At 55.6% G+C, this 27,476-nt stretch overlaps 1 protein-coding gene across 1 annotated transcript; it reads right to left on the minus strand.

Annotated features, from left to right (window-relative positions):
- Positions 1 to 1,301: 1,301 nt before the first annotated feature.
- Positions 1,302 to 24,131, minus strand: FOXA3 (forkhead box A3). The gene is made up of 2 exons (XM_077840566.1): positions 24,060 to 24,131; positions 1,302 to 2,471 (listed from the first exon to the last, which is right to left on the minus strand). The coding sequence occupies exons 1-2, from the start codon at positions 24,129 to 24,131 to the stop codon at positions 1,302 to 1,304; spliced, it is 1,242 nt and encodes a 413-aa protein (XP_077696692.1).
- Between the last annotated feature and the right edge of the window lie 3,345 nt (positions 24,132 to 27,476).

Genomic DNA, 27,476 nt, shown 5'->3' on the forward strand with positions numbered 1-27,476 from the left:
CTATCAAATCCCCCCTCACTCTTCTCTTCTGCAGACTAAATAACCCCAGTTCCCTCTGCCTCTCCTTGTAAGTCATGTGCCCCAGCCCGCTAATCATTTTAGTTGCCCCCCTCAAACAACTCTAGTAGATTGGTGAGGCATGATTTCCCTTTACAAAACTCATGTTAACTCTTTCCCAACATATGTCATTGTCTGACAACCTTGTTCTTTACTATAGTTTCAACCAGTTTGCCCGGTACTGAAGTCAGGTTTACCAGCCTGTAATTGCCGGGATCCCCTCTGGAGCCCTTTTTAAAAATTGGAGTCACATTAGCTCTCCTCAGGTAATTATGATAACGATGTAACCTCCTATTTGGACAGATGAAATCTTGCAGCGAAGAAGTGTGTTATTTTTTTAATGATCTTGAATACCAAAAAAAAAAAAAAAAAAAAAAAAAAGGAAAGACACACTTAAAACGAACCATCCACAAACAAATCCCTCTCTAAAGTATGATATATTAAAACCGACTCTATTAACCCCTTTTCCAAAGCAAATATTTAAATAGAAAGCCATTTACAAAAAACAACAACAACAAAAATCTAGAACAATTCCTCCCCCCGCACCAGGCTTCACACTCACGGGGCCCAATGTGTTGGTGGCATAACCAAGCCCCTTGGACGTAACAGTGGAATCCTGCCATGTGCGGATCTACAGGGTTTGGGGATCGCCTGGAGAAGCTCTTGGGAACTGTAACATTTCGGCAGTGAATTCCATGTGCCTGGGGAACTACAAGGGCTGCTCCCAGGCTCCCAGTTCTAGGTCAGGGGGTGGATGTACAGCTCTTCTTGTTGGAAACAGACAAGGCTGCTCACCCAATGCCCCACCCTAGCTGGGGAGGGCCCTCCCTTGCCGCTGAGCTCAATGGCACCGTTCTGGTAGCTAATGGCACAGAACCAGGGGCAGGATCCTAGCTGGGCTGTTGACTGGCTGGCGTGGTCTCCCAGGAAGTGGCCAGGACAAGGGGAGATGTGGAATGTGTTGACCCCACCTGGCCATTACCTTGGGGAGAGACTTTGCCCTGCTCCCTTGAAAGGTTTGGAGGGTGGGGGGAGCTGGGGAGTGGGAGGGTATTTTCCACACCCAGAAAAGGAGCCCCTACACAGTGCCTGGCACAGGAGCTGGCCTCTCGTTCCTTTCCCCATGTCGTGCATGGTGGACAATGGACGGGAACGTCTTACACTCAGGGGGGTAGGTGGGGGAAAGGCGTCTGCCCCTTGCCCCCAATCTCCGCAAGCGGCCTTGGCTCTCCGAAGGGGGGCCATTACGAGGCATTGAGCAGGGAGCGGCTGTACAGGCTCTGGTAGTAGGAGCCAGTTTCACTGAGCGAAGTGGCCGTCTCGTAGGCGTGTTTGCCGTCCGGCGCAGTGGGGGAGCCGTAGCCGCTGTAGGCCATGGCCTGCTCGTAAGCCTTCAGGTCGATCTTGTGGCTCTGCTCGGAGGACATCAGGTTGGTGATGGAGAAGGGGTGATTGAAGTTGTACTGAGGGTCCATTTTGAGGTCGTTTGGGAGGTCCAGACTGGTGATGGAAGAGGGGAAGTAGTGGCTATTCATGGGCTGAGAGATGGGGGAGGCCTCGGAGGCCGGAGATGAACCCTGCACGCCAGAGCAGTCCAACTGGACCAGGCCCCTTTGCTCCTCAGAACCGTGGGAGGCATCTGAATGGCCAGACTCGGCCCCTTCGGAAGCTGTGTTGGGGCTTTGGCCTTCTTGGAGCCGCTCAGGGTGTTTGGAAGCCTGCTCCTGGGCGCCCGATGGCTTGGCGTTCGGTTTCTTGGCCTTGTCTTCAATCTTGAAGCGCTTCTGGCGCCGCAGGTAGCAGCCGTTCTCGAACATGTTGCCGGAGTTGGGGTGCAGGGCCCAGTAGGAGCCTTTGCCAGGCTTGTCCGGGGAGCGGGCCACTTTGACGAAGCAGTCGTTGAAGGAGAGCGAGTGCCGGATGGAGTTCTGCCAGCGTTGCTGGTTCTCCCGATAATACGGGAAGAGGTCCATGATCCACTGGTAGATCTCGTTGAGGGTCAGCATCTTGCTGGGGGCCTGCTGGATGGCCATGGTGATGAGGGATATATAGGAATACGGGGGCTTGGCGTGAGTCAGCGTGCGCCGGTATGACTTGTTGATCTCCTTGGGCCGGTTGATGCCCGAGGCTGGGTATCCCAGAGGGGCCAGGGACTGGCTCACGTTCGGGTAGGGGGATAGGGAGTTTATGGTGGGTGCTTGGGTCCCTAGTGGCGTCAGCACCGGGCTGACAGGCGACGTCATAGTGGGAAGGCCCATGGGGCTGGCGGAGCTGGTCAGCCCGGTGAGGGAAGGGCTGTTCGGGTAGGTCATGTTAATGGAGCTGGGGGAACTGAGCGAGTTGAGTGTCATGTAGGAGTTGATGGTGTTCATCGGCCCCAGGCTGGAGGTCATGGTGCTCACGGATGGATAGACCTAGGAGAAGCCAAGGGACAGAGTTAGCCTTGCAACTACCACAGAGGGCTTCGGACTAGTTCAGGGGTGACATAGTCGAGAGGGTCGGTGACGTGAGGCAGGGCAGTAACTCGCACACCAAGGGCTGGCTTCGGGTCTCAGTAACACTAGGGTAAATGTGGACACAGTGGAGTTACTCCTGCTTTGCACCAGTGTAATCAAGAGCTGGATTTGGCATCCAGGGGATAGGATGGGAATGGATTGTAGCAGGAAAAGTAATTCAGGAGTGTGTAAGATAGAGGTCTGTATTCTGTTCTCATGTAAACTGGAGTGAATCCAGATTTACACCAGTAGAACTCAGACCAAAATCTGGCTCTAACTCTATTAACTTCAGTGGAGACATTCCAGATTTACACCAGTGGAGCTGAGATCAGACTCCAGGCCTTACTTCCTTGACATCAGGAGTGACTCCAGATTTATACCAATGGAGCTGAGATCAGAATCCAGCCCTCACTCCCAAGACTGCCATTTCTAATGTGAAAAAGGAGCAGCAAAACTTGCTTCTTTCAAATAACGAACCAGCCAGCTCTCCTTCAGGTCTGCGAAGGAAGGCCATAAACCCAGTATTTTGTCCCCTTCTCAGGTCACCTTTAAAGCAGAGTTCATTAAATAAACAGCTTAGTGCAATGCAAAGTGGGATCCCAGTCGCAGGTGTAACAATGGTGCCTGCTATTTACACTAGATAGGCTTTAACAGAAAGGGCTCATTTATGAGCGCTGCCCTGCTGCCAATCAATGCAGTCGGTGCCACCTTGTATGTTTCCTGTCTGTGGTGTTGAGCGTTGCTAAGTTTTGCAGCCCACAGCTCAACCACAGCCTCATTGGAAGCCCGTTGAAGTAAATGGAAAAACTGCCATCAATTTCAATGGGGTTTCGATCAGGCTCCAAACCCATGAACACTGCTCCTCAGCGTGCCAGGCACAGGCCTGGGAGCCAGGACTCCTGGGTTCCAATTGTAAACCGGCCACAGCTCTGCAAAGTGCTTTGAGATTCCATGATGAAAACCCACCTGGTGGGCTAAGCTCCCCTGTAGACTGCAGTGACGATGGCAGAACGGGTTTGCTACCTGGCTTCGTTCTTCCGGGACTTTCGTGGGTCTGACTGCATCCCGGGACCACTCCATGCCGTGGGAAAGAGTCAGAGCCTTTCGGTCCAGAAGGGACCATTAGATCCCCCAGTCACCCCTGAATTGCGCCCAACAACCTGTGTTTGGATGAAGCATCTGCTAAACAGGCCTCCAAGAGACACCAAGAGCTGAAGGACCCACCACTTCCCTGGGCAGTTTGTTCCCGCAGCTTAATCACCCGCACTTGGGCCTGATTTTCAGCTGGTTCTGCCCTTTCTCCGCTAGTGCCTGGTGTTTTCGCCCCAGGAAGATACTTAGACACTGATCAAGTCACCTCTTGATCTTTTCTCTGATCACCGACACAGACTGAACTCCGCTGGTTTCTCACCGTCTGGCCCTGATTGGTTTTGTGGCTCTTCTTGTGCCCTTGCCAATGTGTCAACATCCCTTTTAAAATGCAGCCCCCAGAGCTGGATGCAGGATGAGGTATCAGCCTCACCAACGCCAGATACGGAGGGAAAATCCCCTCCCTGCCCCTACTCCTCGGTTCATACAGTTATGCTTTGAGATCCTCTGCCGAAAAGCTCTCATTCAGTCAAGACGTTGTCGGGGGAATAGACAGCTCAGGGGCAAATTTCCAGCCAGCTGCTGATTTGGCAGGGTGTGAATCAGCCCCTGAGGCTTTGGAGGGGGCAAATCAGAGACGTGGGAACCCTGCAGCCAGGAAAGATCCCTGGGCAGGGCTCTCTGGTCTGCAAGGGTCATGGGGCTTTGTCACCCTTCTCCCTCGTACGGCAAAGCTCTAGAAACGAGGAGAGGGTGAAAGAGCTTGTATACGGTGCCGACAGGTGCCTTACAGCAATGATTAGATAGATAGATAGATAGATAGATAGATGGGGTGTATGTGTATAAATAGACATATATAGAGAGAGGGAGCGATAGATGGGTGAGCTGTGAGGAAGAAACGCTTATTCAAACATAACTCTTTGACATTGACATGTTGCCAGGAATTCAGAAAAGAGCTCCAGAAATGTGGGGGTCTGGAGGGACTCAGGTTTCAGGCTGCCTGCTTGGATGAAGGGGTGATCTATGCCCTGTGTTTGAATCCTTAGGACTGTACTGATTTAGAAACAGAGCAGGTGAAAGCAGCCCAGCTTCTCCTGTGGACGCGGTTACATTGCTATAAAGGTGCTCATGGCAGTTTAGCTTATTCCTGTAATTTTAGGTATAGCAGAATCCACCATGGTTCCCCCGCCCCGACGCAAACCAGATTCCTGAACCTTCGCCCAGCCCAACCCAAAGTCCTGCCAGTGTGCACCCCAAACTCTATTACAGCCTTGAAACCATCATCCAAAATTCACAGGGCTCTGGTGCCCAGCTGAACTGAGCTCTCCTATCCCACTTCCAGCCTTCCCAGGCTTCCTCCAGCCCTGCTGCGCTATCTAGCAGCACTTGGCAGGAACTAATTAGCTCTCCTTGTGAGGTGGGGGGTCACTAGTCCCATTTTACAGATGGGGAAACTGTGGGCAGTAGCAAAGAGATGCTCGTGGCGGAAAGGGTCAATCTTGGAGGCAAATGGGACAAGACATGGGCTCCTACCCAGATGGGGGCGTTCTACAGGAAACAGCTGTTCAACCCCTGCTCACTTGAAGGGGGAAAAGAAATTAAGCAGCAACTTTTTTCAGCGGCAAACTCAGCTTGGAAATTTTGCTTGTGTGCCTCATGGGAGTTGTAGTTCAGATGCCTCATGCTCCCCATTCTTCTCTATAGGCCACGCTCTCTGGTCGGACTACATCTCCCATGATGCACCGTGGTCACCCTTCCTGGTGAGGGAAGGTGGTTTTGTCCTGGGAATCGCTAGATGTGGTGCACTATGGGAGATGTTGTCCAGCTGAAGAGACTTCCCCTAAAAGGAAATTGAAGAAATTGAAGACTTCCCCTAAAAGGAAACTGAACTACAGCTTCCATGAGGCAGGAATCTGAACTGAGCGATGTCCGTTTTGGGGCATGTTGGCTTTTCAGACACTTGTCACACCAAAATGTCCATTAGCGGAAAACCCAATTTTCTACTGAAATACAGCATCTTCCACTCTGCAGGCTGACTCAGCAGCAATCTCCATGCCAAGATCTCCTGCTCCTGTGGCCACCTCTGGGGTGGAACATGGCAACCAGCAACACTGCCTCATAACGTCCCACAATAACTTATCCTTCTGGATCTCCCTTTGGACTTCAGGACATGTGCTAGTGTATTAATTAAGGTCAGTATGCATGCTGCGTCATTATTGTAGGGCAGCTTGTGAGTGCTGGGCTGGGCACATGGCTTTGTTACTATACGGTTGCTTTTGACATTAGCCGAGTCCTGGAACTGATTTTCAAAGGAGTTTTGCCCTGTTTGGTTTTAAAAGATTCACGGACTTTAAGGCCAGAAGGGACCATCATGATTGTCTAGTCTGACCTCCTGCACGTGGCAGGTCACAGAACCTCACCCACCCACTCCTGTGATAGCCCCCTTATCTCTGAGTTACTGAAGTCCTCAAATCATCCACCATTTGCTCTAATTTAAACCTGCAAGTGACCCAGGCCCCATGCTGCAGAGGAAGGCAAAAAAAAAAAACCCCAGGGTCTTTGCCAATCTGAGCCGGGGGGGGGAGGGGGGAGGAATTCCTTCCTGACTCCAAATATGGCAATCTGTTAGACCCTGAGCATGTGGGCAAGACCCGCCAGCCAGACACCTGGGAAAGAATTCTCTGTAGTAACTCAGCGTCCCATCACCAGCTGTAACTTGGGAGATATTTGCTGCTAGCCATTGTAGGCAGTTTTGTCATCCCACCCCTCCATAAATGTATCAAGCTCAGTCGTGAAGCCGGGTAGGTGTTTTTCCCCCACTGCTCCCCTTGGGAGGCTGCTCCAGAACGTCACTCCTCTGAGAGTCAGAAACCTTGGTCTAATTTCAAGGCTAAACTTGTTGATGGCCAGTTTGTATCCATTTGTTCTTGTGTCCACATTGGTGCTTACCTTAAATAACTCCTCCCTCTCCCTGGTATTTCTCTCTCTGATGTGTTTATAGAGAGGAATCCTATCTCCCCTTAGCCTGCGTTTGGTCAGGCTAAACAAGCCAAGCTCCTTGAGTCTCCTCTCTTAAGGCAGGGTTTCCATTCCTCGGATCATCCTCGTAGCCCTTCTCTGCATCTGTCCCAGTTTGAATTAATTTTTCTTAAACTTGGGAGACCAGCACTGCACACAGTATTCCAGATGAGTCCCACCAGTGCCTCGTACAAGGTACTACCGCTTCCCTATCTCTGCTGGAAATCCCTCTCCTGACGCATCCAAGGACTGAGTTAGCCTTTTCAATGGCTGGATCACGTTAGCGGCTCATAGTCATCCTGTGATCAACCAATACTCCCAGGTCTTCCTCTGTTGTTTCCAACTGATACGTCCCCAGTTTATAGCAAAAATTCTTGTTGTTAGTCCCTAAGTGCCTGACCTTACGGTTTGCACTATTCAATTTCACCCCAATTCTATGCAAAGGCTGCAACCAGGCTTTGCAAACAGACACTGAGCTGCAGAAAGGCCAAACCTTGCCCCTAGCCACCTTGGCAGGGCGCTGGGACCCCAAATAATAGTGGGAGGAGAGGTGGGGTGGGAATGCTAAGAAAACAGTCCCTTATTTTTTAAATACAACGTTGGCAACTCGACACGATGGAGTCCTGATCTCGGTCACTTTGTGTCTAGGCAGCACCCGGGGTGATGGGGCTCTGATCTTGGTCACTGTGTGTCTGGGCAGCGCCCGGCGCAACGGGGCCCCAATCTCGGTCACTGCGTGTCTGGGCAGTGCCCTGCACGACGGGGCCCTGATCTCGGTCACTGCGTGTCTGGGCAGTGCCCTGCGCAATGGGGCCCCGATCTCAGTCACTGTGTGTCTGGGCAGCTCTCAACGCGACGGGGCCACGATCTCAGTCACTGGGTGTCTGCGCAGCGCCCAGCGCGACGGGGCCCTGATCTCGGTCACTGTGTGTCTGGGCAGTGCCCAGCGCGACGGGGCCCTGATCTCGGTCACTGAATGTCTGGGCAGCGCCCGGCGCGACAGGGCCCCAATCTCGGTCACTGTGTGTCTGGGCAGCTCTCAGCGCGACGGGGCCCTGATCTCAGTCACTGGGTGTCTGGACAGCGCCCGGCCCGACGGGGCCCCGATCTCGGTCACTGAATGTCTGGGCAGCGCCCGGCGCGACGGGGCCCTGATCTCGGTCACTGTATGTCTGGGCAGCGCCCTGCGCGACGGGGCCCCGATCTCGGTCACTGTGTGTCTGGGCAGCGCCCTGCGCGACGGGGCCCCGATCTCGGTCACTGTGTGTCTGGGCAGCGCCCGGCCCGACGGGGCCCCGATCTCAGTCACTGTGTGTCTGGGCAGCTCTCAGCGCGACGGGGCCCTGATCTCAGTCACTGGGTGTCTGGGCAGTGCCCGGCGCGACGGGGCCCCGATCTCGGTCACTGTGTGTCTGGGCAGCTCTCAGCGCGACGGGGCCCCGATCTCAGTCACTGGGTGTCTGGGCAGCACCCGGCCCGACGGGGCCCCGATCTCGGTCACTGAATGTCTGGGCAGCGCCCGGCGCGACGGGGCCCCAATCTCGGTCACTGTGTGTCTGGGCAGTGCTCGGCGCGACAGGGCCCCGATCTCAGTCACTGGGTTCTGGGCAGCGCCTAGCGCGATGGGGCCCTGATCTCGGTCACTGTGTGTCTGGGCAGCACCTGGCCAGCACGACTGGGCCTTGCTCTCAGTTGGCATCTCTTTGCCCCACCCTGTTACCAATTACTACACACTCTGCCCAGTCAGTTGTGAGACGCTAGCTAAGGCCATCCCTGACTCCCCCATGAAATCCCTATGTTGCTGTTCATCTTCGCTTAGGTCCTTCCACACCCGGCAGTTCCTGGGCGAGCGGAGGGGTCTGGCTGGGCGGCTGAAATGAACATTTGGCTGCAAATTCACCCCCAGCCCTGGCCTACACTTACCCCCTTGCCTCCCCCCGTCTGAGGGACCCTCCTCCCCATCTGACCACAGCACAGGCCCCATTGGCTCCCCGCAGCCCAAGAGACCCCCTCCCCATCTGACTCAGCACAGGCCCCATGGACCCCCAGCCCGAGGGACCCCCCATCCCAGCACAGGCCCCATGGACTCCGAGTCCGAGGGACCCCCCCACCCTATCTGACCCCAGCACAGGCCCCATGGCCCCCCAGCCCAAGGGACCCTCCACCCATCTGACCCCAGTGTGGAGACGGCTTTCCCCAGAACTCTGTGACTGCTCCTGCAACTTGTAACAGTCTCAGAAGAGCAGGGGGTAAACTGAGCCCCTCCTCACTGAGGCAGCCCCTCCGAGCCCAGGGGCAGGTGGGGATATGCGCCCCCTGTTCTGTAGCAGCCTCTGTCCCTCTCTGGCCACAGAGAGAAATAAACCTACTGCATGGGCTCTGCTCTGGGGCCCCCCAGGAGGATCTCAAAGCTCCTCACAGACATGCATGGATCTTCCCCAGGAGCAGTCAGGGCAGTATTGTCACCCCTGTGCTGCAGAGGGGGAAACTGAGGCACAGCATTGGGAAATGACTTGTTGTTGCCAAGGTCCTTCAGAGAGTCAGCTGCAGCGCTGGGACCCCACGCCCTCACACCAGAGCTGGGAATGGAATCCAGGAGTCCTGGCATCCAGCCCCCCTGCTCTAACCACTAGATCCCACTCCCCCATCCCAGAGCTCAGAATGGAACCCAGCAGTCCTGGCTCCCAGCCCCCTGCTCTAACCACTAGATCCCAATCCCCTCCCAGAGCTGGGGCCAGAACCCAGGAAAGCTCCTCCCCGACCCCGAACCTGGCGATCAGCTTGACCCTGAACACATGGACCAGACCCACCAGCCCTGCACCTAGAGAGAGGATTTTCCGGGCCACCTCAGAGCACTGGCTCACCCCGTCCAGGGTCCCGTCTCCAGCTGTGGCTGATCTCTGATGCTTCGCAGGATGGTGGGGAAAAAATACCCCAGAATGCATCTGGCCAATTGTACCTCTCCTTGGTGACTCCCAGCTTCCCGCCAGGGAAGGGGAGTATGTGTGTGTGCTAATGTGCGATGACACACATGCTCCAGACCCCTCTGTTCCCGGTGTGCCGCCTCCTAGCGGAGTGTGATCACCCAGTGAGCAGCCCAGCCACCAGGACTGCCAGCATCCACCGGCCTGCGGCAGGCTCGCTCTGTCTGTGCTGGCAGGAAAGGGTCGCCTGCCCGCCCGCCCGCCCGGCTCTTCAGAGGGTGGGTTAAGCGGGGCCCTAGATTGAGTTCGATCTCCTATTGGCACAGCTGCATGAATCCCGGGACATGGCTCTCTCTGACTGGCTAACGCGGGGCTGCCCGGCGGGTGCGGCCACCTGCCCTGAGCAAATGTCAGACACGACTGTGCAATTTTGATCTGGGGAGACGGATGCTGTTCGCTGCTTATATTGAATGTTCAGCGAAATATCAGTGAGTGGGACAGATCCCAGCTGGGTCAATCATCCAAAGCTTCGATGGGCCAGATCATAGAATAGAATCGTAGAATACCAGGCTTGGAAGGGACCTCAGGAGGTATCTAGTCCAACCCCCTGCTCAAAGCAGGACCAATCCCCAACTAAAATCATCCCAGCCAGGGCTTTGTCAAGCCTGACCTTAAAAACCTCAAAGGAAGGAGATTCCACCACTTCCCTAGGGAACCCATTCCAGTGCTTCACCCCCCTCCTAGTGAAAAAGTTTTTCCTCATATCCAACCTAGACCTCTCCCACTGCAACTTGAGACCATTACTCCTTGTTCTGTCATCAGCTACCACTGAGAACAGTCTAGATCCATCCTCTTTGGACCCCCTTTCAAGTAGCTGAAGGCTGCTATCAAATCCCCCCTCACTCTTCTCTTCTGCAGACTAAACATGCCCAGTTCCCTCGGCATCTCCTCATAAGTCATGTGTTCCAGTCCCCTAATCATTTTTGTTGCCCTCCGCTGGACGCTTTCCAATTTTTCCACATCCTTCTTGTAGTGTGGGGCCCAAAACTGGACACAGCTGGTGTCAATTGGAGACAATGGCCCCATTGGAGTCAATGGCCCAGATCCCAGCCGGTGTCAGTCGGCCGTAGCCCCATTGGAGTCAATGGCCCAGATCCCAGCTGGGGTCAGTCGGCCGTAGCCCCATTGGAGTCAATGGCCCAGATCCCAGCCAGTGTCAGTCGGCCGTAGCCCCATTGGAGTCAATGGCCCAGATCCCAGCTGGGATCAGTCGGCCATAGCCCCATTGGAGTCAATGGCCCAGATCCCAGCTGGGGTCAGTCGGCCGTAGCCCCACTGGAGTCAATGGGCCAGATCCCAGCCGGTGTCAGTCGGCCGTAGCCCCATTGGAGTCAATGGCCCAGATCCCAGCTGGGGTCAGTCCGCCGTAGCCCCATTGGAGTCAATGGGCCAGATCCCAGCCAGTGTCAGTCGGCCGTAGCCCCATTGGAGTCAATGGCCAGATCCCAGCTGGGGTCAGTCGGCCGTAGCCCCATTGGAGTCAGTGGCCCAGATCCCAGCGGGTGTCAGTCGGCCGTAGCCCCATTGGAGTCAATGGGCCAGATCCCAGCCGGTGTCAGTTGGCCATAGCTCCACTGGGGGGCATACGGAGCATGTTACCCACTCTCTGTAATCCTGATACTCCAGATGGGCAGAGCAGCGCTGTCTCCAGGAGTCTGCGTGTGTGACGGTGCAGACCCTGAGCCAGAACCAACAGCTCAGAGGCTTCAGAGCTGATGTTTTGGTCCTGGCCTGTCTCTCAATAACACCCTGGCACCCCTGAGCACATCGTAGGCCCATCTGGCCCCTGGCCTCCTGTCTGATGTCAGACATATGGGCAGGAATCCTTGGGATGCCTCTGGATCACTGACCTCACCCACAGCCTCCTTCCCACTGTGTGGGGTGTGGGGGGGAGACAGAGAGAGCACCCATGTCACTCTGTCACTGCCTCAGCTGAGCGCCCCTGGCGCTGGTGTGACCGGCTCCCGCTTGAGGGGCTTTGGCCAGAACATGCAGCACCTCCATCAGCCTGGGGAGATAGAACCTGAGCCGGCCGAGATCAATATCCCCGTCTCGCTGCGTGGGAATGACTCAGGGTCCTCCTGGGAAACAGCAGGGTTTCACAGATTCACGGAGCCCAAGACCAGACAGGACCCCTGTGACCATCTAGCCTGACCTCCTGGAGCGCACGGGCCAGAGAACCACCCCAAAATCATTCCTAGGGCAGAGCTGTTACATAAAACCCGTCCCATCTTGTTTTAAAAATTGCCAGTGACGGAGAATCCACCATGTCCCACAGGAAGTCCTTCCAATGGTTAATGACGCTCACTGTTAAACATTTACCGCTTATTTCCAGTCTGAATTTGTCTGGCTTCAACTTCTAGCCATTGGATCGTGTTCGACTTTCCTCTGCTAGACTGAAGAGCCCATTATGAAATATCTGTAGGTGCTTATAGATGGGGGCGGGGGTCAAGTCCCCTTTTAACTGTCTCTTTGTTAAACCAGAGAGAGCTCCTGGCATGTCTCACTGCAAGGCAGGTTTCCTAACCCTTCAATCTTTCTCGCGGCTCTTCTCTGAGCCCTCTGCAATTTACCAACATCCTGCTTGAACTGTGGGCCCCGGAACTGGTCCCAGGATCCCAGCAGTGGTCGCACCAGGGCCAAACACAAAGTAAAATCACCTCTCTGCTCCTATTCAAGATCCCCCGTGGATGCCTCCCAGGATTGCAGTCACCCTTTTGGCCCCAGTGTCACACTGGCAGCTCATGCGCAGCTGATTCTCCTCCACGGTGCCAAGCTTTTTCAGAGTCCCGGCTTCCCAGGATAGAGTCCCCTGCCTTGTAAGTGGGGCCGAGGTTCTTAGCTCCTAGGTGCATGGCTTTATTAAACTGCAGGTTGTCTGCTTGCGCCCAAGAGCCAGTTCTGAGCGTCACGGCCGTCAGTAAGATCACACACTAGATAAATAACTAAAAGCTACATATAATACAGTGATCACATAAAAACCTGAAGCACACAGGAGCTGAGCTTGGTCTCAGTGACGCTGGTCGGGGTCTGGAGTAACGCCACTGCCATTAACTGACCTGTCCCCCATTTACACTTCTGCAAACTTCAGATCCGGATTAGGTGCAGCAAACGGCTTGGCTCCCTGGTAGGTGCTAATATTAGTTCCCCATATACGGAGAGGAATCAGGCCCAGTGGAATGGGCACTGGGCTGGCACTTAGAAGGCACTGGGCATCCTTGCTTATTTGGCCTGTAGGCTCTTTGAAGTCAGGATTATATCTCACTGTGTGTCTGGGCAGCGCTGGGTGCGACGGGGCCCTGATCTTGGTCACTGTGTGTCTGGGCAGCGCCCGGTGCGACGGGGCCCTGACGTACAGACCCCATGTACAGGTCACAGAACTGCCCAGGCACACAGTGACCGAGATCAGGGCCCCGTCGGGCCAGGCGCTGCCCAGACACACAGTGACCGAGATCAGGGCCCAGTTGAGCTGGGCGCTGCCCAGACACACAGTAGGAGACAGTCTCTGCCCCGAAGAGCTCATGGTCTGACCAGACGAAGGAAGGATCAGTATCTGTATTGGAGAGAGAGGGAGCTAAGGCCCATCGAGATTCAGGGCCTGGCCCAAGGTCACCGAAGGAGACAGCAGCAGAGATGGGAGACCCATCTCCTGAATGTGAGGCTTGTGCTCTAAGCAAGGCTAAGTCACCCTCAGAGAGCTCTGCAAATATTAACCAAGTCACTCTCACCACCCCCCTCTGGCCAGTGGAATTAGCCCCCTTCTACAGAAGGGAAACTGAGGCACTGTGCAAGTGGCAGGGCTGAGAGGAGCGTTGAAGAGCCCCAGGTCTGGACCCATTGAGCCAGCCGGCATTATTATCTGCCAGGATCTCCAGTGTAAATACTGACATCCCCCGTCCCCTTCTGCTTCCTATTTCCTTGCTGCCTGATTGCTTTACGGTGCTTATCTCCCCGGCCTTGCGTCAGCCCCATGTCATTCAGCAGGGAGATCCTGCTGCAGACCGTGGCCATCTGCAGCCCAGTGGGGGCAGGTGAGCGGGAGAGGAGCCGCATGGCCAGAGCAGGGAGCCTTTCTGGCCACAGCCTTTCTGGCCACAGACAGGGTGGTATTTGTATGTCAGGGGAAAGGCCGGGAAGAAACAGTTTAATCTAATTACAGAATCATAGAATCATAGAATATCAGGGTTGGAAGGGACCCCTGAAGGTCATCTAGTCCAACCCCCTGCTCGAAGCAGGACCAATTACTCCAGATTCTATTCTACTAATTAGATAGATTCGATAGATGGGGTGTATGGGGATGGATGGATGGATAGATAGATGGGGATATGAGGATAGATAGATAGATAGATAGATAGATAGATAGATAGATAGATAGATAGATAGGGTGTATGGGGATGGGTAGATAGAGAGACAGAATCATAGAATATCAGGGTTGGAAGGGACCTCAGGAGGTATCTAGTCCAACCCCCTGCTCAAAGCAGGACCAATCCGCAACTAAATCATCCCAGCCAGGGCTTTGTCAAGCCGGGCCTTAAAAACCTCTAAGGATGGAGATTCTACCACCTCCCTAGGTAACCCATTCCAGTGCGTCATCACCCTCCTAGTGAAATAGTGTTTCCTAATATCCAACCTAGACCTCTCCTACTGCAACTTGAGACCATTGCTCCTCATTCTGTCATCTGCCACCGCTGAGAACAGCCGAGCTCCATCCTCTTTGGAAACCCCTCTTCAGGGAGTTGAAGGGTTGCTATCAAATCCCCCCTCACGCTTCTCTTCTGCAGACTAAATAACTACAGTTCCCTCAGCCTCTCCTTGTGAGAGATAGGGTGTATGGGGATAGATAGATAGATTAGATAGATGGGGTTATGGGGATAGCTAGATAGCTAGATAGAGTGTATGCAAATGGATAATCTCTAATCTTCTTATACATTATTATTGTTATTTTTACCAGGCACTGCTGCTCCTTGCCTCACAGCAAACCCACCGCTGTGCTGGTGTGTCCTGTGTTGGGGCGTGTGGCTACATGCCCCAGCCGTGCCGGGTGAGTGCCGCTCATGTGGTTCGACGCACAAAGCACACGTGTTCGTGGCAGGGTGGATCCATATGGCCAGGCCTGGAGCAGTTGCAACAGCCGAGGACGGTGGTGTCACTCACGGCCCGGGCGGCCCCAAAGCCTTTCCAAACAGGGCTGTAGACACAGCGATTGTGTAAGGCAAACACCAGAACCATTCTCCCTGCGGCAGCAGCTCACTCGCAGCCTTGGACATTGGTATCAGGTCTATCACAAGCCGGGGGGAGGCCAGCCAGGACATCGGGGTACGCCCTTGCCCCTCCCCTAAATGGCAGAGGAATCTTTAACCTCCTGCTGGGCAAGCCGCCCTCCCCCACAAGCCACACTCACAACGCAGAGGTAGGATGGGAACTTGTGACACTGGGGAGAGCACCCCCAGCTGGGCACCGGGCCTATTACAAAGCCGTGTCCCTGCCATGCAATTATCCAGATACCCTCAGACATAGACCTCATATGCCCAACCCCGGTGCCAGAAAAATCCCAAGACTGACTTAAAAATCATGGGATTTACTGTTTTTTCCCAAAAACTTCATACGTTTGGGGGGGCTGTTTGCCAGGCATCTGGATTTGGGGCCTTCCAGGAACCCCCTGTTGTACACGCCCACCAGGGCTAGAGGTGGAATTGATTTTAAAAACAGAACTGAGATTCTCCCATATTCACGGGACTCCAGGTGCTGGAGCTCTAAGAAACAGGCCAACAATTCCCAAGGCTCCGGAGAGCTGGCAACACTGGATTGAGCCCCCAGCCTGGAGTAAACCCGCAGTTTAGCACCTGTTAGGAGTCTCCTGCTTCTTCCCCCACCCCTCCCACAAAAACTCCTCAGTTAGTTTTCACCCCTGCGGCCGCCTCTCAGATACCAGGGCAGTGCCAAATTCCCACTCAAATCAGTGCTTGGCTTGCTGGCCAAATACAGCCCCTAGCGTCTGAGCGGCTGGGGGCCCAATCCTGGGGCCATGCCCACTGGGTCAAACCCTGTATCTCTTCTAAAGGAGCGATGGAGGAGGAGAAAGGACAGTGCTGGGGAGGGAGTGGGGTCCTGACCCGGGACTCGGGAGACCAGCCTTCAGTTCACAGATCTGCTACAGAGTCTCTGTGTGACCTTGGACAAGACATTTAATCTCTCTGGGGCCATGGTTTGACCAGGTGTTAATGGAAAGCAGTACTTCTTCCTTTGTCTGCTTAGACTGTGGGATCTTTAAGGCAGGGGATAAGTCTGGGCAGCGCCCAGCCCGATGGGGCCCTGATCTCGGTCACTGTGTGTCTGGGCGGCGCCCGGCCCAACAGGGCCCTGATCTCGGTCACTGTGTGTCTGGGCAGCGCCCGGCCCGACGGGGCCCCGATCTCGGTCACTGTGTGTCTGGGCAGCGCCTGGCGCGATGGGGCCCTGATCTCAATCCTCCATGCACCTAACAAGAAACATCCAGTCCATAGGGCAAACCCCTGGTTTTAGAAGAGGCACTGGGGATTTTGCCTGAGTGAGGATTTGGCGTCAGTCTCTAGAGCCCCCTAGCCTGGGAAGAACCTGAGGACCCTTCCCCCCACACCCCGTCAGCTAGCTCAGCACTAACTCCCGGGACCCCTTCCCCTTTCTGCATCGGGGCAGGGAGAGAACTGGCCCCCGGCACCCACCCGGGCCCGGGGAAGGAAACACCCTGTAACAGAGGCTCCTTTGGAGTCAAGATCCCCTGCGTCGGATCATCTCACCTCCCAGCGGAGCAGGGAATCAGACATGTTAACCGGCCCCAGGCCCCATCCCGAGTCTCCCCCTTTGCTTCATGGCCGAAGCTCCCCGTCTGCTCCAGACGTGGCTGTTCCCTGGCCTCTTTGCTCCTGAAGAGCCCTCGGCATGGAGGACAATCAGGTCACTGTGCTGGGCCTGGAGCACGGGACAGGGGGCGGATGCCGCAGGCTGGGAAGGGACCAGCTGTTCAAGCCCAGGCTGTGGGATATGCTGCAGTCCAGCCCCAGTGCTGGGACGGAGGGAGGGCAGGACGGTGGAGGGGAGGGTGACTTCCTGAACGTAGGAGAAAAAGGTATCTGTCAGGGATGGGAGAGGGACATTGAGGCGTCTGGACCAGACGCTTCCCTTTCTGTGCTGGGAGCTCCAGCCACCTCCAGGCCTCTGACCCTTCATGACCGCAGGAAGCCAACATTTTTCAGATGGGGAAACTGAGGCACAGAGCAGAGATGTCCAAAGTCACAGCACAGATCAGTGACAAATCCAGGCATAGGACCCTCTCTGCTCTAACCAATAGACCCTACTCCCCTTCCAGAGCCAGGGATAGAACCCAGGTGTCCTGGCTCCTAGCCCCCCCACTCTAACCACTAGACCCGACTCCCCTCCCTCAACTACAAATAGAACCCAGGGGTTCATGGACCAGAATTCCATCACGCTAGGTGCTGCCCCAAAGAGCTGAGAGTCAAAGTAGTTCAAATATCAGGAAGCAGGCCTCAAAAAAGCATGAGATTTTTCAAAAGCAACACACATTGGATTCCTTTTCTTGGTCCTCCGGTTTCTGAGCATTGAGGCTGACCGTGGGTCAAGGTGACAAGCTTTTCTCCACAGCCACAGTGTGAGGAACTCACTTTGTTATAAAAGAAAGGCCAGCTGCATTTCCATTGTGTTCCCATGACTCCTGCAGCTGGAGCTTTGAGAAAACCATAGGCTAGTCTGAGACGCACAATAAAAGTGGGCAGTTGGCAGTGCTGGGGGTGGGGTGTGACGTATGCTTGAGTGTGTGTGTCAGTGGCCCTGCTTCAAAGTGTGGGGGTGTGTCCGTGTGGGTGTGAGAATGACCCTGCTTTAAAGTGTGTGCGGGTGTGACCCCACCTTAGAAAGCCTGCTGATACCTAATGCATTTGGGAGATGGGATCCCTGTCCCAGATCTCTCTCATCCCCAGGGCTGTCATGCAGCGGTGCCAGCCCTCATGATCTCCTTGTAATAGCTGGTGTGTTCCTTAAAGCCCCAGCTCCCAGAGTCATATGAATCAGTGAGAATCTCCACTTTCCTTTGGGTTTTAAGTTGAAGTCTGGCCACGCTGGTTGCTAAGAAACACTTGTAAAGTTGACTCCCAAGGGCTCCGAAGCCAGATGGGAAATGAAGGGAGCCCTGGGAGCAATTGGGTTTGAAACCTCCCCCTCACTAAGCCAATCTTGCAATGTTCAGGACCTAACGCCCCCCTTCCTGGGCTCCCCCAAAGCTGCCTATTGCTCTCCAACTTGACTCTTCAGCCAAAGAGCTTTTTCTAGGAACAAATGCTGCCCTGCTGGAAAGGGTATTCCCCTCCCTGCACATCAGGGTCAGATCCGCTGGGGGTAAATCAGTATTACTCCTTTGGCTTCAGTGAGCTCGTTTACCCCAGCTGAGGATCTGGCCCATTGACTCCAATGGAGTGACCCTGATTTACCGCAGTTGGAGAATTGGCTCTGTAGACTCCCATGGAGCTACGGCCGATTGACACCGGCTGGGATCTGGCCCATTGACACCAGCTGGGGATCAGGCCCCATTAATGCCAATGGAGTTATGCAGGTTTGCCCCAGCTATAGATCCCAGACGTTTCAGCTACTAGTGTCCAATCTTAAAACTGAAAGGGTTTAGCAATAAATGCGAAAGAAAACAGCCTCCCCCCCAGCCTGCGTAGTCGGGTTTAGATGCTAAAAACCCAGTTCCCGTCATTCAAGTGGTGAGACTGTTATACAGAAGACATCCGATAGCTTGCAAATTAAGCACCATGTAACGGAAAGAGGGACTGCAAAGCAGGCTGGACTGTGCGCACCCAGCCCGGATGTCGTGTTTTTCCCATCATGTAGCCGGTTGGGCCCACATTCCAGTGCCATTGGCTGGTGGTTGGAATACAGCTCTGGACGCTCGCAGAGAGGGATCCGAAGCAAAGACAGCAGTTCCTGCCCCCCGAGGATCTCAAAGCACCTCAGCATGCTGTTGTCTCAGTTTACAGAGAGGGGCAAGTGACTTGCCCCAGGTCACGCTGCAAGCAGAGCTGAGAACAGAACTCCGCTTGCCCCTGCTGTCACCACCCTCCACTTTCCTGGCCAGCAATAAAACCCAGGTGTCCTACCTCCCAGCCCTATCATAGAATCATAGAATTCTATGTTCCTACCCCTTTAACCACCAGACCACTCACTGCGTCCTAGAGCAGGGAATAGAACCCAGGCGTCCTGCCTCCCCCGCATTCTTTTTGTTCTAACCACCAGAAAATCAAAGACCAGACCATCAACTGCTCCAAAAGCCGCCCCCTCGAGGGCCATTACTGGTCAGCTGCAGGCTGCCACCTGGGGAATTCTTCGGTGTAACACCCCACGCCCAAAATAGGAGCCTGAATCTCCTCTGGACACCAGTTGTAGGGCATGGAAACTCCACTGGCTTGGGTGAAATTACTCCAGCTGGAGGGGAGAATCCGCCCCCCCAAATCTATCCACAGAACGGAAACCATTTATGCTGGTCCGCAGGGCAGGACATGCCTGAAGCAGACGGGGCTACACAGCGCAAGTCAAACACGCGTGGGGCATGTCTCGCACAAACGCTCTGCAAGAGGCGCTGCCCCCTTCGTCCCTGTGGGTGCCCTGCCGTTGGAGCGGGATCCACAGTGCACCTGTGATGATAATGTTGCAGCAGAAGTCACTAGATGGCGCTGTTACACCCGGCCACACGAGTTCTTTTTCTGCAGCGCACGGTCTTTGCAGAGACACTTCCTCCTTGTTACGCTGTTTATGCTGGTTCGTTCCCGGGAGGCGCTGTTGCAAACAGCGAGGATCTGTCTTAAGGGGGACAAACGGAGGCAATTCTTGGGGCATGGCTGGTTCCGGGGAACCAAGCACCAGTGCTGGTTCTGAAAGGGGCGGGGTTGCTGGCATGCTGTTTGCCACCACCTCTGTTCCAGGACTGGAGTACAGAGTAGAAAAAAACCAACTGCACTAAGGAAATACCCTCATTTTGAGTCCAGTGACATAAGAACATAAGAACGGCCATATTGGGTCAGACCAAAGGTCCCTCTAGCCCAGTATCCTGTCATCTGACAGCGGCCAGTGCCAGGTGCCCCAGAAGGCATAACCAGAACAGGCAATCTTCAGTGATCCATTCCCTGTTGCCCATTCCCTGCCTCTGGCAAACAGAGGCTAGGGACACCATTCCTGCCATCCTGGCTAACAGCCATTGATGGACCTATCCTCCATGAATTTATCTAGTTCTTTTTTGAACCCTGTTATAGTCTTGGCCTTCACAACATCCTCTGGCAAGGAGTTCCACAGGTTGACCTCTAAGCCCATGGAATTGGCTACTGCTTACTTAATAATAATCAATAAATCATTTGCCCCGCTAGGCAGTTTCATTTCACGGCACATCTGGTAATTATTCCATTACAGACCTCGAATAATTTTTTAGCCCAGACGTGCCAAGCACAAGAACGGGATAGGGGAACTCACAGCCACCAGTTCGGCTAAAAATGTTGATGGCATCTGTTCATCTGATCACTCGCCTGGGAGCCTTTTTGCCCGGCAGCAGGTGGGCAGGAAGGGAAAGCGGCACCGCTCCTGGTGCAAACACACCCAGGTGCGACTAGTCACAGTTGGAAAGCTCTCGGTAGGCAACCAGGGAGCCGACGGACCTGGTTTAGGGAACCAATCACAGCTTACAGGTATGGTGAATTTCATGTCCCTTTCCCAAGCTAGCAGATTAAGGTCTAACAAGACACAGTGGCTGGTGGCTGAAGCTAGACGAATTCCAGCTGGAAATAAGGGGTAAATTTTTCATAGTGAGGGGAATTAGCCATTTCCCGAAGGCCGTGGGGGATTCTCCATCACCAACAATGTTTAAATCAAGCCGGGATATTTTCCTAAAAGCTCTGCTCTAGGAATTATCCGGGAGAAGTTCTATGGATTTTGTTATCCAGGGGGCCAAAATACATGCTCAGACTGGTCTCTTCTGGCCTTGGAGTCTATGAGTCTATAGAAGTGGGGCCTGGGTCTTGTTCTGGACCCACTGTCCCAGGCTGACTCCCACCCTGGCCTGAATTCCTTGCCGGGAATGAAGAAGAGATGTTGTATTTTTCAATGCAGCTGATAGGAAACCAGGGAAAGAAAATCACGGTGGGATTTTCTGCCCCCTGCTCTGTTTTCCAATTACATTTCAAATGGTTCCTACCACTAGAGATAAACGCAGCCATTAGCTAGAGAGGAAGGCTGGGTCCCGGGTAAGCGGATCTCAGTTGTATCCCCAGCTCTGTCACAGCCCCCCAGGGGCAAGTCCCTGCCCCTCTCTGCCTCAGTTTCCCCATCTGTAAAATAGTGATAATAATTTTGACTTGTTTAGATTGCAAATTCTTCAAGGTAGGGGCTGTCTCTCACTCAATTTCTGTGCAGGGCCCGGCACGATGGGGCCCTGATCTCGGACGGGCGCTACCCAGACACACAGTGACCAAGATCAGGGCCCCATCGCGACGGGCCCTGCACAGACACACAGTGACCGAGATCAGGGCCCCGTTGTGCTGGGTGCCGCACAGACACACAGTGACTGAGATCAGGATCCCATTGCGCCGGGCGCTGCACAGACATATAGTGAGAAACAGTTTCTGCCCAACAGATCAGGGCACAGTTAAGGAGAGGAGGGTAAACTGAGACATAGAGAGGGGAAGTGACTTGCCCAGCAAGACAGTAGCAGAGGCAGTAATAGAAGCCAGTTGTGGGGACGCCCGCCATGGAAAGGAAAGCATTTGGATGATTTATGCTGATGTAAAGCAGCAGAAAGCTATTAGCTTCTGTGGAGTTACTCCTGCTTTGGGATCTGGCCCCACAGATTCCAGTGATTGACACCAGCTGGGATCTGGCCCCATTAACTCCAATGGAGTCACTCCTGCTTTACACCAGGTAGGGATCTGGCCCTTTATCTCCGTGGCAGGCTGTGGGCTGGGCTCCCTCTTGCTCCAGCCTCTGGCGTGGCTCCTGGGTGGCAGCTTCCCCACGGTCACCTGTCCGTGTTTGCTCTCCCTGCGGCATGGAGCCCTCCCACCCGGCGTGTTTGCCAAGGGAGCACCTGGCCCCGATCCCCGGGGACAGCTGGCTCCTCCCGCGTGGCGTCACCACGGGAAGGGGCTGGCCCCCCGCCCTGCCCTGACGGGAGTGGCCCCCAGCCACTGCCCTGGCTGCCCGGCAGCCCAGACCGGGCCGGCTGGAGCAGGTTCTGCGCACAGGGGTGGGGGCAGCTGAGTCATGGGACGCACGGCAGGGAAACAGCCTGAGTGTGACCCCCAGAACCGGCTGGGAGCCCCAGATGCAACCATCGCAACCAGCCCCCACGATCCAGCCAGCTTGCTGTTCTTGTGCGACACCCATCACCATAGTGCCCAGCACGGCCAGCCGTGCTCCCCTCGTGTAAATCGGGAGGAACCCCCGAGAGCGCGGCACGGCAAGTGCCTGGTTCATTCGGCCGCACCAGGCCTGTGTGTTGGAGTGGGAGTGGGCGCCCAGTGCTAAGTGTGTGCAGGGAGGGCCCAGATACCACGGTGAGGGGAGCCTGCAGGACCCAAGCTACACTACGCCATCTGGGCTAGGGGCTAGGAGAGACCCGTTCTACCATCCGCCCCCGGCCGACCATAGCAACAATGACCAGTGCGCATGTGGATTGAGTTTTCCATGTGGGGCAGGGCTCTCTGGCAATGGGACCCTCTGGACAAGGACCAAGCCTGGCTGTGTAGTGAATTAGCTGAACTCTGTTCGTTATTAATTATTGAGATTAATTGATTATTAGATTCATTGCTGCTACTGTGTTAAAGCCCGAGGGCCTTCTGCCATTTACAAAACGCCAACTGAGTCTATCTATCTATCTATCTGTTTCACCCCATAGGTCCCAGACGGGGGCTGTGTGTGTGGATGGGGGTGGGGGGCACTATTCTGCTTTGTTCCAAAGCCAATTTACAGTCCCCTGCCGCCCGGTTCTGAGCTCCTCTCCGGTGGTGTCGAGCCGGTGTGGCTCCCCGACACCGGTGCTCTTGTTTACACCAGTGGGACCCAAGCAGAGTCCGTCCGCGCTCATGTGGGGTGGGCAGGGGGCCCGGTGCAGAGGGAACACCACCACTGGGCACCTCTCCTCCCGTTCACACCTGGGGTGGATCAGGAAGGGTGAGGAGTAAAACTCGAGTGAGAGGAGGATCCGGCCTGTTGGCTGCCAGGGGCTTTGGATCAGGTGCAGGGGGACGACCCCTAGTGATTCGGGCCCAATGCTGCCTCATGCTGCCGAGCCCAATTCTGCTCTCCTTCCCCAGGGATCAGCCCTGCTGTGCCAGGCACTGCTTGGGGCTCCCAGCAGGGAGCAGAATCGGGCCCTTTAGAGCAGTGGGGCTGGAGAGAGGCCCAGTTCTGGGGGGCATCACACTATCTGGCTGCTTTGCTGGCAGCCCCGGCTCCTGGAGTCCTGTGATCACAGGGGAATCGAATCCATATCCTGCCTTCGTGCCTGCGGAGGAAAAGGCGCCCAGACCAGGTGGCAGAGAGTTGACGCTGGCTGCTTTGTAAAATCTCAGGGTTTCTCAGCCAGTCTGGAGGTTTGGGGGACAGGTCATTTGTCACCGCTCATGGTGTGCGATGCCAGGGCTGGAGGGGGGCTGAAGGTGCCATGAGATGAGGTGGAGGAACGTCCCTCCCTTCCTGCCCCTTCTGCCTGCCTTCAGCCCTACCCACTGCCCCCCAGCTCTGCCTCCTCCTTCCCTGCTCCGCTTTGCACTCTCCTCGCTGTTCTGAAAGAGGATTTCCAGGAACAGCAAAACCCACTGCTCTGCTTGTGCCAGGGGACTTCATGGGTGGGGGTATCACTCCTGTGAAGAAGGGGATCCGCGGCAGGTACACACATACACCCCCTCCCCCCGGATCCAAGCCCAGGAGTACCCTGCCCTTTATCCCGGGGGATCCCCTCTTCACGTTTAATGCCCCCAAGGTCCCGGGGAGTTTAATATCTAAAGCCACCAGCGGGCAGAACAGGCCCCAACACCTTGCTGCGTGACAACAACTTTGCTGGAAAGGAGACAGGAAAACCCTGAGTGGCAGAGACGTCCTGGGGTGTTCTTTGCTACGCCGCGTGCACCCCAGAACCAGCTGCATTGCAGCAGCTCCAGATACAACCTGCACTTCCTGGGGTGCGGGCTTCCCTCCCCCAGAACAGATCACTTTAAGGGGGGCACTGGAAACCAATGTGATTTTTCCGCTCCCCCGTCCCTCTCATTCCAGGTAGAAATTTTTTTGTAATGTCAATTTCCTCCCCCTCCTCCCGAATATTAGAAAGCCACGTCTTCTAACCTGACAGCTAGAACTGGGTTCAAACGTGCCCCGCTTGACGTACCTCCGTGGGCTCGCTGTAGTACGCGTTCCACTCGGAGATGTCGTGCGATTCCATTTTGACGGATCCCAGCATTCCAAGCCCCGGGCAAAAGGAACCGACTCTCAGCTGGTCTCCAGTAAACCCAATCCAACTTCGGCCAGCTGGGTGCTGCCCTGCCCTGTTTTCCACCTTCACTCACTGCTTCCCTTCTCAGAGCCGGTCCCGAAAGGCGGGAGTGGGACACGCCAGCCCGGACCTGGAGCACAGAGGATGGAGTTTGCCTGGCTTCCAGGTGGGAAGATACGCAGCTGTGCGTCGATGGGAAAAGCGAGGGGGGCCTCAGATCTGGGTTGGCGTCGGGGCCCGGAAGAAAGCCCACGCTCAGCAGCTGTCCATGGCGAAGGGACAGTCAATATCGCAACAGGTTCTGGGCACCACGGCCCTGGATCCACTCTGTGACCTCTCCCGGCTGCAGCCCCCTCCCCGCGTGGCACCGTCCCCCGTGGTGGCGTGGATCCCAGGACAGCGACGTGTTCTCCCCTCACCCTGGGCTCCCAGCTGGGTCCCGGTCGCTGCACAAGGGCTTTATAGGGCCAGTTCTGATCCCACCTCCCAGCCTCTGGCTCCCAATTTAAATAGTTAGCGGCTGGCCAGAACCTGGTGGGAGCCAGGTCGGTTCTGCCCCCTGGTGGCAGCCGAGGGACGCAGCGCTGGGAGGCAGGGGCCAGAACAGACGGAAATACCAGGCTCAGACAAGGAAAGAGCCCAACTCCGTCCACACACCGGCAGGCCCTGCTGGGGCAGGAGGACTCCGGAGCTGAGCCTGGGGTGGGCGGGTAACCTGACAGCCAGCGCTGGGTCGAGCCGGGAGGGGGACAGGATAGACAGACATATAGACGTGTGTGGGGATAGAGTTGATTAGAGCGGGGGATGGGGGTCAACCTTTTTTCATTTGTGGGCTCCCCAAAACTTTAGAAGGGAGACGTGGAACCCTGTGGAAATCTTACACACAGTCTGTGAATCCCCGGGTGGGCCACGGACCACAGGCTGAAAACCTCTGGGTTAGATTGATGGGGGTGGATGGGGGTGTTTGGTTAGATAGATAGATCTGTGCATCCCCATACACGCCCATCTAATCTAATCTATCTATCTATCTATCCATCCCCATACACCCCCTTTATCATCTAATCTATCTATCTATCCCCACCCACCCTCTCTCTCTATCTATCCCTGTACACCCCTTCTATCTATCTATCTATCTATCTCCATACACCCCTTCTATCTATCTATCCATCCCCATACACCCCCTTTATCATCTATCTATCCTCACCCACCCACCCTCTCTCTCTGTCCATCCATCTATCCCCGTACACCCCTCTATCTGTCTATCCATCCTCATACACCCCCTTTATCATCTATCTATCCCCACCCACCCTCTCTCTCTCTCTCTCTCTCTCTATCCCCATACACCCCTTCTATCTATGTATCTATCTATCTCCATACACCCCTTCTATCTATCTATCCATCCCCATACACCCCCTTTATCATCTATCTATCCTCACCCACCCACCCTCTCTCTCTGTCTATCCATCTATCCCCGTACACCCCTCTATCTGTCTATCCATCCTCATACACCCCCTTTATCATCTATTTATCCCCACCCACCCTCTCTCTCTCTCTCTCTCTCTCTATCCCCATACACCCCTTCTATCTATGTATCTATCTATCTCCATACACCCCTTCTATCTATCTATCCATCCCCATACACCCCCTTTATCATCTATCTATCCTCACCCACCCACCCACCCTCTCTCTCTGTCTATCCATCTATCCCCGTACACCCCTCTATCTATCTATCTATCCCCACCCACCCTCTCTCTCTCTCTATCTATTACATGCCCCATAACGTTGGTCAGTTTGCTCAATGGTGTCTTGTGTCCTTCCCCAAGGTGGAAAGCAGCTAAACGTGAACCTCGCAAACCAGATACACGCCACCCCCGCAGCCTAGCTTGAACTCTGCCCCCTGCGTTGGCCCTGGCTCCTGGCCGTGGGTCAGCACAGGAGGGAGGGGGGCCAAGGCTAAGCAGCTGCACGGGGAGCGGTGGAGTCTCCATCTGGAGTTGTCTGGGAAGAGACGCCAGAGTCACACACAAGTGGTTGGGCTCCGTACAGGGGCCAATTCGCTGGCCGGGGGCGTAGCCAAGGGGGAACTAGACGATCTGATGGCCCCTCCCGGCCTGAAGCACCATGAACCCACAGCGAGCGGGGGAGGACAGGCTCTGAGAACTGGCCAGCTTTGTGCCAAGGGGCGGGCCCGCTTCGCCAGGCTGGGGGGGCGCAGAAGGCCCCGTGGATGGGGCAGGCCGGGGGCAGGCAGCTCCCGTTCGCCACGTCGCTGGAGCAGAGGGGTCAGATGGCATCCGCCAGCACAGCTGGGCTCTGTGCCCGCGGTGCTCTGCCCCGGGTGCTCCTGACCTCCCGCCGAGGGGCAGAGCGGGGCCGGTGTGGGCTCTCGCTGGAGCTGGGTAGCAGATGCAGGAGCAGAGCAGGGCCTAGCCTGGAGTCAGGGGGACGCTGGACGGGGGGCAGACAGACACTGGGGGAGGGGGACACGGGTTTGGGGGCACAGAGCCAATATCCCCCAACACCCCTCCTGCATAGTCCTGACCCCCCCACACCTTTCCACCCTCCTGCACTGTTGTGACCCCCCCACACACGTTCCCTTTCATGGCTCAGGCCCCCTCCATCCCCCTCCCACAGCTCAGAGTCCCCCACATCACCCCCCATTGCTCCCCCCATCCCGCTGGGGCATCCAGACCCCCTCTAGCTCAGCAGGGGAGGGCATTGAGATGCCAGGCATGTGGGCACAGCACATCCCTGGGAGACCCAGCCCCCTCCAGGGGCCTTGCCCATCAGCCCCCATCCCTGCCCAGTAGATCACAGGGGGGACCAGAGCTGGGGGGGGGTGTCAGCTGCCATGGGAGAAAGCAGCTCAGATTGAGACTGGCCCCTCATGTGTGTGTGGGGGGGGGGCTGAGCTCCAGAGGGGTAGGGGAGGAGGTGGGGGAAGAGCTGGGGAGGGGGGGAATTTTCCCGTGTGGATCTCAAAGGCCCCTGCAGACGTTACTGTGGATGTGGGGCAGTGTCAGTGTCCGGGGAGGAGGGGGGGGGTCTCAGCCCCAGGGGAGTGGATTAGGGGTGTCCCTGTCCAGACCCCAGCACTGGGGCATTGAGGGTGGGAGGGGGAACCACACCAAGCTGGCAGGGAGGAGACGGGCAGAGCAGGGGGCAGGACAGGCATGGGGTCGGGGGGGGGGACCCGACTCTGGCCATCTCTGACTCACCCCCCCAGGTGGGCTGGGCGGACGTGCTGGGTGGGGTGGAGGAGTGGCACAGCTGGGAGGGGGGTGCGGTCACCTTTATCACCAGTTCCTGGGG

This window comes from Eretmochelys imbricata, chromosome 23, assembly GCF_965152235.1.
Source record: "Eretmochelys imbricata isolate rEreImb1 chromosome 23, rEreImb1.hap1, whole genome shotgun sequence".
Lineage (NCBI taxonomy): Eukaryota > Metazoa > Chordata > Testudines > Cheloniidae > Eretmochelys > Eretmochelys imbricata.